The 13,216-nt window shown below is 45.7% G+C and overlaps 1 protein-coding gene across 1 annotated transcript in view; it reads right to left on the reverse strand.

Moving 5' to 3' along the window:
* Nucleotides 1-4,105: 4,105 nt before the first annotated feature.
* LOC134437808 (solute carrier family 12 member 9-like) overlaps nucleotides 4,106-13,216 on the reverse strand; it is a 21,794-nt gene continuing 12,683 nt past the window's right edge. Inside the window, exons 9-17 of the mRNA XM_063187352.1 lie at nucleotides 11,818-11,900; nucleotides 11,479-11,603; nucleotides 11,043-11,235; nucleotides 10,075-10,249; nucleotides 7,220-7,366; nucleotides 6,676-6,759; nucleotides 6,410-6,597; nucleotides 4,444-4,828; nucleotides 4,106-4,365 (exon numbers count right to left, since the gene is read on the reverse strand). Coding sequence (XP_063043422.1) covers nucleotides 4,106-4,365; nucleotides 4,444-4,828; nucleotides 6,410-6,597; nucleotides 6,676-6,759; nucleotides 7,220-7,366; nucleotides 10,075-10,249; nucleotides 11,043-11,235; nucleotides 11,479-11,603; nucleotides 11,818-11,900 — 1,640 coding nt within the window. The remainder of the gene's footprint in view (nucleotides 4,366-4,443; nucleotides 4,829-6,409; nucleotides 6,598-6,675; nucleotides 6,760-7,219; nucleotides 7,367-10,074; nucleotides 10,250-11,042; nucleotides 11,236-11,478; nucleotides 11,604-11,817; nucleotides 11,901-13,216) is intronic.

Consider the following 13,216-nt stretch of genomic DNA (forward strand, 5'->3'; position numbering starts at 1 on the left):
TCTTACACTGTCCTGTAATAATAAAGGCCAGCAAGCCCCCCAAAAAGTATCGACTACAGTGCGATGTCGTTGAGTGCAATCAGTCTTTATCAACAGGCTATACCATATAAATAAAGTCCCCCACTAGACCACAGAGTGATACATTGTTGAGTCATTGCAAGGTTACTAAGTCAGTTGGTGGGCATCATATAACAGCGTTGGTCTAATGATTGACTGGTGTACTAAACAAGCGAAGAGGTTATGTGAAGCTTAGGGTTGTGTGTGTGGGAGTACAAGTGGGGCATTGACTGTTACAGCACAGAGACAGGCTCACATGATGGGCAGTCATGGGTAAGCGCCGGTTAGGGCGTTGGACTTGTAGCCCAAAGGTTGCCGGTTCGACTCCCGACCCGCCAGGTTGGTGGGGGGAGTAATCAACCAGTGCTCCCCCCCATCCTCCTCCATGACTGAGGTACCCTGAGCGTGGCACTGTATACTATGTATTAACCTGACTTTCACCATCTGACTATGTTTCGTCAAACTACACATGAGGGCGTTCTGTTTTCCTCATGCTGCAACCATCTGAGGCTCGTGAAAGTCAGAATCATTCATGAACGAATGAGCCAATCAGGATTGCAGGGAGGGATTTTCCATACATGGGCGGCATCATGGCTTTTCGTCCTGTCGTTCTCCACTGCGTCACTGGTCGAGTTCAATGCAAGTGGCTGAAGTGGCACGTCAGTAAAGATGAGGACGGGTTGTTCATCCAATCCCTTGCAAGGGTTTGTGATAAGGAGCATCATTCGAAAACGTGCCGGCTATGGAGGATACCCAGATGGTATAGTGACAACGAAGGCGAAAAACATACCGGCTGGCGAGAGTCATGTTATGTTATATATCAGAGTTGGAATAGCAGGGGATTATCCAAGCGTGGGGTAATTTACATTCTGCGCATGAGACCAAAGACATACACTACAGAAGGCCATGAGAAAAGAGAGACAGAGACAGAGACAGAGACAGAGACAGAGACAGAGAGAAAGAGAGAGAGAGAGAGAGAGAGAGAGAGAGAGAGAGGAAAGGGAGTAGAGTACAGTAGTATACATGTTAATAAATTTATACATGTATTATTGAAAATATACAATGTGATAAAAGTGTAACCTTTCGTTAGGAGTTTATTGGTTATACTTTGGTATCCTCTGTTATTCTTTCTCTCTTTCCTCTTTCTCTGTCTGTCTCGCTCTCTCCCTCTCCTTTGCTCTGAGTTATGTGACATCTCTGGTCCACAAGGAAAACATCTCTGCCTTTCTCGTCCTGTTTGGAGTTGAACTATGACCTGTTTAGGCTGGTAAAAGCTATCCGTCACATGCCAGACGCCACTAAGAGCCCATCACGGAACCGGGGGGAGACGCGACCATATATGTTCATCATATTATGTTTTACATATGCATGATAGGAAAGATGATGTCATGGACTGGTGGGACTGGGACTGTTTTAAATAAGTTTGTTTCTGTATACACTTCAGGACTTGCTGGGTGACTCCCCACGCAGTAACTCCTCCGGCCGTGAAACAATAAAATCTGCTCGCAGATTTTAAATGCTACCTCTGTTTCCTGTGTGTTCTTTCAGGTCAATTTGATAAGGTAATACAGTGAAATTGTTAAAGTGATAATGTGAAATTATTCACAATACATCATTTATTACTACAATCCTGAAGCAGTGACAAACAGAAAGCTTGAGGAGGACTACGGTGAATTGGCGCACATGAAGTCAGACTGTAGATAAGGCGAGCGATTACAGCAACAGAGAAAAAGAGTACAGAGAAAAGGCTTGCAGGGCAGTTACTAAAACTGTATCATGATAACTGTATAATAATCACAGGTAAAGTTAAAGAGTGAAAGCCTATGGACTAACAAACTAAACTTACAAAATCACGACAGCGATATACAACTATGTACAGGATTTCAGAGAGAGAGAGAGACCGAAAGAGACAGACTAAATTGGTTAAGACATAATGGTGCACTTTGGAGCAAAATGGAGGCACAGTAAAAATGTGTCATATTCGGCCAAGAGTTCAGATGCCAAGCGTGTGTGTGTGTGTGTCTGTGTTTGTGTGTATGTGTGTGGTTGTTTGTGCATGCGAGGATGTGTATGTTGTGTATGTGTGTGTGTGTGTGTGTGCATGTGCACGTGCAGGCAACCGTGTGAGTATGTGTGTGTGTGTGTGTGCATGTGTGTGTGTGTGTTAGCAACTGTGTGATCCAGAAAGCTGGACGAAGACAAAGATGTGCGTGGAGGCTAATGCAGTAGCAGAGAAGGCCCTGTGCTGTGCAGAGTGCAGAGGGGAAGGGAGAGGGGAAAGCGCCAGGAAAAGAGGCAGTCTAGGGGGATGGCCAGGGGGACAGAGGCAGTCTAGGGTGAGAGGGCAGGGGGACAGAGGCAGCCTAGGGACACGTTGCGAGTTTGCGTATCCTCTTTTCGCAGTGCTGCTCTTGCCCAGCTGAAGTGAGGGCAGGGAGGATAGAGTCAGTCTGCGGAAACGTTGCGATTTCGCAAATTCCATTTTTGCAGCAGTGTGCTCACTAGTCACAACTGAGGGGAGAGGAGAGAGGGAGTCTGGGAAGTTGTTACAATTTCGTGATTCCCTTTTCATAGTACTATTGTTCGCCAGGCCCAAGTTTGTCCTGATTAGTGCATTTTAGTGCAGCATACACGCTCTCAACAGCACACAACACTGGTCACACTGTATGTACAAACATGACAAAGCGCACACACACATGGACAAACAATCTGTACACTTCTCGTCGAAACGTGTCTTGGGTGAATCGGATTCACAACACAAGTGTTTTCAGTCATTTTGATTGGCCGCAACAAGCTGCTGACCTTCAAGGTGTCAGAATGGAACAATGAATTGCTATTTCTTACCTCTATGTATTTATTACGTAACATTGCCAAAAGACACTGCTGTAAGAACATTATTAACGGCGTAAAACTGAATCTAATTGAGAGTGAATAGTTGAGACATATTGAGAAGGCTAGTGTGAAATGCACCTTGGCAAACCACCAGATTCACTCATGGCACATCTTTATCAGCCTGGTTTTCACCGACGGTGCGTGCGTGTAACTCCAGAGCCCCCTGGTGGAGCGGAGCTACACACACTACTGTCTGGTAGCGCTGCCATTAACATGCTCTTCTCGAGTAGAAAGTAAACGGAGCATTTGTTGCTTAAATATCAACGGCAGCTCGCATTGATGAGTCACAGGACATATTCTAGACTACGTATATTGACTCTTTAAAGATGAACAGAAAACGTTTTTGGAGGAAATTGTTGGTGGTGAGTTGCAATAAATGCACCATTCATTTTCTGACTCGAGAAGAGTATGTTAGCGGCAGTGCTACCAGACGGTAGTTTGTATACACACGCGCACTCTCAGTGAGAACCAGGCTACATCTTTTTATGGGCCATTACGATTAGGTTCTGTAAAACCATACACACAAAAAAACATCATTCTGTACCATACTGTATCATATTGTATGTGCAAAACCATTCACGGAAGTGTCGATAAGCAGAAACAAATATTCACGCGCAAACACACTGATAAACACACGCAAACACACTGACATTCTTTTCCCTTTTTGTCACCGTCTGACTCCCTCTTCCATGCACTCACTGTGATGCCATACAAACGCAGTCACACAAAAAATCCCACCGTTCATTCACACAATGCAAAGCCATACAAGGCAGGTAAAATGTCAATGGGACTCACACATACTGTTTTTATCTTACTCGCATAATCTAACATACTGTATTCATCTTCTGACACTCACACAGAGACACGCACTCTTTTTTTCCCTTTTTTTGTCTGCATCCCTTGATCCCTCCCTCTCTCTGTAACCCTCCCTTTCTCCTTGTCTCTTGCCCTCAGGACAGGTCAAATGCCAATAGGACATTCACACATATTCACCTGATTCACCTGATCTCATATTCATCATCTTACACACTGTACTTGCACTATTTTTGGTTATGGTCAACAGTACATCCCTTGTTATCTCCATCAATCCCTATATACCCCCCCCCCCTCTCTCTCTCTCTCTCTCTCTCTCTCTCTCTCTCTGTGTCTCTCGTCCTCAGAGCTCAGTGCAGGTAACTGGCGTGAGGCCATGGACCAATAGCGTGGGCCCCAGCTCGTGAGTCATAGCCTCCAGCTGGGCCAGGTAGGCCTGTGATTGGTCGGCGGGCGCCGGCGGGCGGGGCAAGTAGAGGAAGCGCACGTCGGCCTGGGCGCTGTTCTCGCGCAGCATGTCGTTGACCGAGAGCAGGAAGTCCTGCGACAGGCAAGGGGCCGTCCGCGCCCAGCCCCCCATTCCCGCCCCGGCCCCAGCTCCGTCTCCCGCGCCTATGTCGCCGCCGCCACCGCCGACGTCCCCACCACCTGGGGTTCCCGCGCGACGCCTGACCCCTCCGCCCGCCTCTCCCTCCTCCTCCGTCAGCGTATCCATAGTCCCCATCTCCCACGTCACCACCTGGATGGACGCCCGGATACGCAGCTTCTGCAGCAGCTCGCGCAACTCCGCCTCCTTCTGCAGCCAGCCCGAGACGGAGCCGGATACGCCCCCTTGCCCGAACCCGCCTCCGCCCCCTCCTCCCTGCTGGCAGTCGGGCTCCACGCACAGGAAGATGCGCATGTGGGCGTGTTTCCAGGCGGTGGCCATGTTGAGGACGCAGGCCAGCTGCAGCAGGAACAGGCTGCAGACGTCCACGAAGCCGCCGCTCTCTGGACGTAAGAGGTTCAGCGGCCACACGTCGATCAGCTGCGGCGCTAGGCAACCGTTGCCACCCAAGGGGATGGGCTGCAGGGAGGGAGAGAGAGAGGAAAAGAGAGGGATATGTAGAGGGAGGGAGGGAGGGAGGGTGGGTGGGATGTGGACAAAAAGGGAAAATGTGTGAGTGATGACGGTGAATATGTGAGATGATTTCAGTAAGGTGAATATGAGTGAACGTCTTAAAAGCGGGGAAAATGCAGGTGAAGAAAATAACCGGTAGCCCCACCAGTGGAACGCTGTAAAAGTCACTGAAAAAACTTGACCGCCATAGTACTACACCACTATGACAGTGAAAAGGGCCTTCCGTAGCCCAATACATTAGAATACAATACTTGATCACTGCATTCTAGAATTCTAACAGATAATTTATAACAAGGGTCGTGTCTTACTGGGTCAAGCAAAGAAAATCAGTGTGGTAATTTTCTTAGTTTTTTATAACTTTGACAGCACATCTCCAGCACCTGGACATTGGCTGTTCACAGGAACTCAAAGAGTGAAATGAGTGAATGCCCTTATTGACATTGGAGAGACACCACCTGCAGCTGATGGAATCAGCGTGCTAGGCAGATATTCTTACTAACAAACAAACAAACAAACAAACAAACAAACAAACAAACAAACAAACTAACTAACTAACTAACTAACTAACTAACTAACTAACTAACTAACTAACTAACTAACTAACTAACTAACTAACTAACTAACTAACCAACTAACCAACCAACTAACTGACTAATCTGCAGCTGGTGGAAGTAGCGCGCCAGGGAGAAATTCTTACTAACTAACAGTGTTGGGAGTAACGAATTACAAAAATAATTGATCAATGTAATGCATTACTTTTTGCTGTAATGCAATAATCTGTAATATTTACTTAGTTACAATGCTAAGTAAGTGAAGTTACAATGCATTGTACTGTGACCTGGATTTTAATGGTGTTCACTGTGGTGGGTCAGAAAGAAGCTATTCCTGAACCTGTAGTTTTTAGTCTGCATGCTCCCAAAACAGCTCCTGGACGGGAAGTGAAAAAGTCATGACTCATGAGCTTGATTTACACTATAAATCGCCAGATCCATACATAGGCTGACAGTTATTTTGGCAAAGTAACTTAACTAATGCAAAAATAGTGTAATGCCTTACATTTTAATTTAATGTAAGGGTTTATTTGGAAAAGACAGTTACATGTAATCAATAATGTAACTTGTCCAACACTGATAACAAATTAATTAACTAACTAACTAGCCGACTAACTACCTAGCTAACTAACTAATCTGCAGCTGGTAGAAGTAGCGCGCCAGGGAGACATTCTTAGTTAGTTAGAAAGTAAGTAAGTACGTAATTATGTAAGCAATTAGTAATTAACTAACTAACCTGCAGTTGATGGAAGTAGTGGGTCAGGCAGACATTCTAAGTTAGTTAGTTAGTTAGTTAGTAAGTAAGTTAATAAATAAGTAAGTAAGTAAGTAGTTAAATAAATATTAACCTGCAGTTGATGGAAGTAGCGAGTCAGGCAGACATTCTAAGTTAGTTAGTTAGTTAGTAAGTAAGTTAATAAATAAGTAAGTAAATAAGTAAGTAAGTAACTAAGTAAGTAGTTAAATAAATATTAACCTGCAGTTGGTGGAAGTAGCGCGCCAGGCAGACGTTCTTTCCCATCTTGATGGCGTCGCGCACCATGCCCACGTACTCCTCGGGGCTCAGGCGCCACGGCGACTCCTGGTTGCGCACGGGCGGGAAGTGGGCCTGCAGGGAGGGGAGGTCCACGTTCAAGTCCCCTCCCCCGCCCCCGCGAGCCCCGCCCCTGCTCCTGCTCCCGCGGCCACAACTACCGCCCCCCAGCATGCCCCTGCAGCCCACGGTGAGATGGCCGCCGCCGTAGAAGACGGGGTTCTGCAGGAAGTAGTCGTCCGGGACGCAGTTGTCGTAGAAACCCAGGATGAGCGTGTTGGGCTTCATGCCTCCTGTGGACAGGGGGGGCAAAACAACAAGTTTTCTTTTGTTTCAGACATGTAAAACTTTCCTTTACCTGACATGCTTCGATACAGTGTCTTCCATCTTCATCAGAGGGTCACATGGATGATGGTGTATGACGTGCTTTGTGATCAGCGGATGTGCGTACGTAATGCATTTCAATATTGAAATGCCATTTTGTCATTTGATTTTTTAATAAAGGCGAAACAATGCCATGTCAATAAAAAATCTATATCTTATGTAACTGTTATGTTTGAAAATTATTAGACATATTTAATTAGACACACTTAATTGTCAATTGCCAGACACATTTTCAATATTTTTGAGTAACTGAATTTAATGATTTTGATTTATTTTTAATTTCCAAATGGCCATTTGTGCAAATTGACAAACATGTACTGAATGTGTGTGTAAGTATGTGTGCAAGTGTGTGTGCGGGTGTTATCTCACCCAGGCCCGTGATGCGCAGCAGGTGTTGCGTGCCCTGGCGTACGGAGGAGGAGAGCGTCAGGTCCACAAAGGCCTTCACCTCTAGCAGGTCCACCAGACTCAACCAGTGCTGGTACTGGGCCTGCACCGGGTCTGTCGTCATAGTGTCTGCAGTAGCGGAGAGAGAGAGAGAGAGAGAGAGAGAGAGAGAGAGAGAGAGAGAGAGAGAGAGAGAGAGAGAGCAGAGGAGAAGTCTAAATGGGTTAAGACATACAGTAGTAAAGGTGTACTTCAGTGCTGTTACTGAGCTTGCAGGACGGTCATCAGAGAGACAGACAGACAGACAGACAGAGACAAAAAGAGAGTCTGAATGGTTACGACATAATTGTGCACTTTGAAGCAAAATGGGGAGAATATTCAGAACATTACTGACACAGAGAGATAGAGAGTGAGAGACAGACAGAGAGAGCTAACCTTGTTTTCATGTATGTTTATGCTTATTTTATGCATGTTGTATATCTGAAATCTCCCTCCATTTCAGTGTTTCTCAACATTTTTTAGTCGAGGCAACCTTTCAATTCATGAAAAATCTCAAGGCACCCCAAACCAACAAGTCGTAACATGGTATTGCATCCGATACCACACAAGTTTAGAAAAGTAACACATTCGGAGACGTTCGAAATTGCAGCTTTATCTCAGACAGGCTATGTGTAGGCCATGGGGTGACCTTAATTTACTTTATTGTGCGTAAATGGTGGATGAAAGATTCCATTGACTAAGCATTCATTTATTAATTAGAATATGTATTATATTACATTATTTATTTATTTATTTAGGTCAATTTCACAAACCATCAGCCGCGGCACCCCTGAGGGCGGCATGCGGCACCCCAGGGTGCCTCGGCACACGGTTGAGAAGCACTGCTCTATTTCATACTGAACTATTAAATTAGCCTGATAAACCAGCCTAAATGTGAGGTGGATGTGTAATTTAGTCTGGCCCCGATGAATAGTACATCCGAAAATTGTTGATGAGAACAACCCGTTGTTTTTCAAACCGTGCCTGTGCCTAAAGGCCGGCGCTCTGGCCAATCAGCGCAATCTTTCTCATTGATGTTGCGAGCTTTGTTGCCACTTTCTCAAAACCCCGCCCGCTTTGATTCAAAACAAATCTCTGCGTTGTGATTGGTTTGCCAGATTCTTCGCAAACCTGGCATACCACTACAACGATGCGAGGCCAGACCTACTCGCAGCAAAACATTTTGGCATCCAGCGGGTTGCGCTGGTTTACTATGCTACTATTAAATATCAAATGTAAACGATATGTGTTGTGTAGTTGCTTGAAGAAGGTCACTGAAATATTGTAAGTAAACTTGAAGAGCTTTATTCCATTGCATTTCATTGCATATATAGGATTAAAAAGTGTGTTCTCAAAACATTTGAATGGCAAGAATTCACACATAGGTAAGTGATATGACTTCTGAACAGTAATTTCCAATAAAAAAATGCAAGTAAAAAATGGTGGATAGTTACACCATTTTGCGATGAAACTCTTCACTTGCAAACGAGGACAGTGTAAGGGAGCTTTTTTGTTTTCTAAATGGTAGAATTGACAATAAGGGTCCGTTTGAAAGGGGAAAGGCAGCTGTCCTTCCAGTGAGCTGACTGGACATCAAGTCATTAAGTGTGATTCAAAACGAAAAATTGTTTTATTTCCTCCCTTGGCAGTTCACTGCAATTGTGGGCGTAACAGGGATATTTGAGGGTAACACCAGGGGGTGTTCCCTCACGGAACTAGCTACTAGCCACAACTGGCCAACCCTAATCCTACAAAATGAATGGGTGTCAATGGACTTTTCTACCATTATAATTTTTGTGATTTTTTATATTTTTTGTCCTGAAATATTAATATTCAGTTCAAAGTTAGATATAATAAGACCCCATTTGAGTAGCATTTCGCTTATTTTGCACTACTAGATCATTATATACTGGGTCACAAAGCTCAATTTTTATGAGGCCAAACCCATAAACATTAGCGGGATGCTAGCGAGTACAGGTCGAAATCTTCTAACCTGCTGTAAAACTACACACCTGAACGATTTGTCAATACAGCCTATTGTTAAACACCAGTCATAGTGCTTACCAGCAATGTTTTGTTGATGATATGTGTGACTGGAAATCGCAGTAGCAATGTGTTTAGCATATGGCTTCCCCTTTCCATTCCATACATTTTCCCACATGAAAGACTTACAGACGCTCGCCAACTAGTGGACACTCAATAGGAACTGCAGTATGCATGCAAAGCTAACTGGCTACAATGGGAACCAATCAGTGTGAACATTCTCCCTGTTCTCTGGTAACACCAGAGATTCTCTGGTAACACCAGATGCTGACTTGGTGCTGTCTTATACCCAAAATGCTGTGCGCCATATCCCTCTCAACAGGGTACCTGAAAATAAACATGGCTACCACCAAAGCTACTACCTTATAATGCTCTTTATTATGACACTTACGTATGTAGATAATGAGAATCGAAGTGATAAATCAACATTGTAGTATCTAAATATGCGGTCGCTATATCTATTTATAGCCTATTTTACGATTCCGCTGTCTGGCGGTCATTCACCGCTCAAATAGCATGCGTAAGCTGAGCACTAACGTGATGAACGTTACTCCCGCCATAGAATCGCCGTAACATCAAATGCGCAGGGCAGCGCACTCGTTAGTGCCGTTCGTAACAACCGCCTCACCAGCTAACTTCACCTATCTGATCAGAGACCTGTTTATGTAGGAGGGGAGTCATCAAGTCACTGCCTTCCATTCCGAACACACCCTAAAAGTTTACTTCTTTATGAAGACAATGAAAAACCGCATTACCCAGATCCCCCAGGTGCACGTGACCCAGGACAAAGAGCCCGCCCTTCTTCAGCTGGTTGACGAATGAGATGAGCTGACAGGAGGAGCGCGGGTTGGACACCATGAGCAACACCTGAGGACGCCAGAACTTCACATGCTCCTTACGCACATCCAGCATCAGCAGATACTTACGCACCTGTAAACATACATATACACACACACACACCCACACGCACATACACACACACACACACACTGCACATTAGCGGTGACAACAATTATCAATTCAGCAATGCATCGCAATCTGGGGCAATTCAATAACCAATTCAGCTAATGCCTTAATTGATGCAGCAAGTTTGAATTACTTCCGTGCCCATTTCCGGAGCAAATTAACTTTAAATTAAGCATTTCAGAGCATCGAAAACTGCAGGACTGATGCACAAACAGCCAATACAATGCTGTTTAGTAGGTGACTGCTGATATTGCCTCATGACTAATGAAAAATTTCCCTTGCTTTCAGTAGAAATGTAATGCACTGCAATGCATCGTAGAATCAGACTGAATCGATTCGATTCGAATCGAACCGTTACCTACCAAATCGTAATCGAATCGAATCGTGAGGGCAGTGCCTGCTGCAAACCTGGTGGAATATGAGTGCTTGACTGATCTGTAGTGTGTGTGCCTGTGTGTGTGTGTGTGCCTGTGTGTGTGTGTGTGTGTGTGAGTGTGAGTGTGAGTGTGCGAGCATGTGTGCGTGTGCTACATACCTGGTGCAAGATGAGTGCTTGGCTGATCTGTAGTGTGTGTGCGTGCGTGCATGCGTGCATGTGTGTGTGTGCATGCATGCTGCATACCTGGTGGAATATGAGTGCTTGGCTGATCTGTAGTGTGTGTGCGTGTGCGTGTGCGCGCGTGTGTGTGTGTGTGTGTGTGTGTGTGTGTGTGTGTGTGTGTGTGTGTGTGTGTGTGTGTGCATGCGTGCTGCATACCTGGTGGAATATGAGTGCTTGGCTGATGTAGCCCCAGCTGCTGGTGGCTGATCTGTAGTGTATGAAGAGCAGCAGCAGCAGGAGCAGCGCTATGCTAGCGGAGGAGAAGAGGGGCTCGATGACGAACATCATGACTACACTACCCACAATGCCCAGCAAGCAGGAGTGCCAGGAGAACAACTGGAACGTCGGCCTGAGGAGAGAAGAAGAACAATGTGGAGAGCAAAACATGACTTTAACTGACTTAAACATTGGTGAAAGTCCTTGGATAAAGGTGTGCTTACATGCCTCGCATGGACACTTCAACAATGGATGACATAGGCTTCACATTTGCAACCTTTTGAGTGTACGACTCATTATTGGGCCACGGCTGTCCAAACCAAAACAAAATCTCTCTCTCTCTCTCTCTCTCTCTCTCTCTCTCTCTCTCTCTCACCTGAAGTTGGGTGCGGAGGCCCACTCCAGGGCGAGGCATGCCAGGTCGACAGCAGCGTAGGCCAGGAGGTAGAAGACCGTCACCAGGCTGGTTATGGAGTTTAGCTGGCCCGCAAACACTACACACTGATCAACACACACACACACGCGCGCACACACACACACACACACACACACACACACACACACACACACACACACACACACACACACACACACACACACACACACACACACACACACACACACACAAAGACACATAGTAGTACAATAAAATATATATTAACACTATTATTTTGAAGTTACACTAGCCACAAGCTCCCCTCAGATGGTAACTCACCTGCACGAGGGCCCAGGTGTAGAGGACGGCCACCCAGGGGTTACCTGCCTGAGTGGTGATGGAGGCCGGGGCCAGGAGCCGACCTGCACACAGACACAGACACAGACAGACACAGACACACACACGTATAAGAACATGCACGTACACACGTACACACACGTGTACACACACGTGTACACACACGTGTACACACACACACACACACACACACACACACACACACACACACACACACACACACACACACACACACACACACACACACACACACACACACACACACACACACACACACACACACACACACACTCAATGAGTTATCTTTATTCTTCATTTCTTAAAATGTTTACTTCTGCTGCACTCTTGCACACTTGTCTGCAGTAGAAGTGGAGCCCAAAAGTGGGGATGCGAATGCACTCCAATAACATGAATGCAATGTTCAAAAACATCCTTCCAGGCACTTCAGTTGATTCATGTAATAAAAAAACCCTAACTTTATTATATGGGTAAATATGGGCCCTGGGGCCTACATTAATCAACTGAAGTGTCTGGATAAAGGATCTTTTTCCTCCAGTCTTACAGTACAGTAAGCAGTTAGGGCATTAGACTACAAGTCCAACGGTTGCCAGTTCGACTCTCGACCCACTGTGGTGGTGGGTTAGGGACTGGGAGTAATTAATCAGTGCTCTCCCCCATCCTCCTCCATGACTGAGGTACCCTGAGCATGGCATTGTCAAGCCACACTGCTCCCTTGAGGCGCTGCTTGGGGGCTGTCCCCTTGCACGGGTGAAGCATAAATGCAATTTTGCTGGGTGCACTGAGCACTGTGCATTGTAGAGTGCTGTGTCACAATGACAATGGGAGATTCCCAGGTGGGCTTTCTTTCTCACATGCGCACGACCACGCACACACGCACGCACACACACACAAACACACTATGTTACAAATTAGAAAGTACTAGTACTATGTTACACATTAAATAGATGATAGAAAGTATGACCACAAAATGAAGGCAGCATATGACCACTTGTCCTCAGCATGATGATGATGCACTTCCAATGTGTTGTGTACAGGGCCATCTAGTGGCAGACCATGGAAACTGCTGTACCAACACAATACAAAAGGCCTACACAAAATACAACCTCACAAACGGGCCCTCTCAGTCTCACATCAAACATCAAACAGAACTTAACCCACCTACATACGCAACTGCAGACAATAGTCAACACTCTCTCTCACACACACACACACACACACACACACACACACACACACACACACACACACACACACACACACACACACACACACACACACACACACACACACACACACACACATCTGACCATCTGACTTTGACACACGCTTCCCACACAAACACGCACACACACACACAATA

Source organism: Engraulis encrasicolus, chromosome 21 (genome assembly GCF_034702125.1).
Source record: "Engraulis encrasicolus isolate BLACKSEA-1 chromosome 21, IST_EnEncr_1.0, whole genome shotgun sequence".
NCBI lineage: Eukaryota > Metazoa > Chordata > Actinopteri > Clupeiformes > Engraulidae > Engraulis > Engraulis encrasicolus.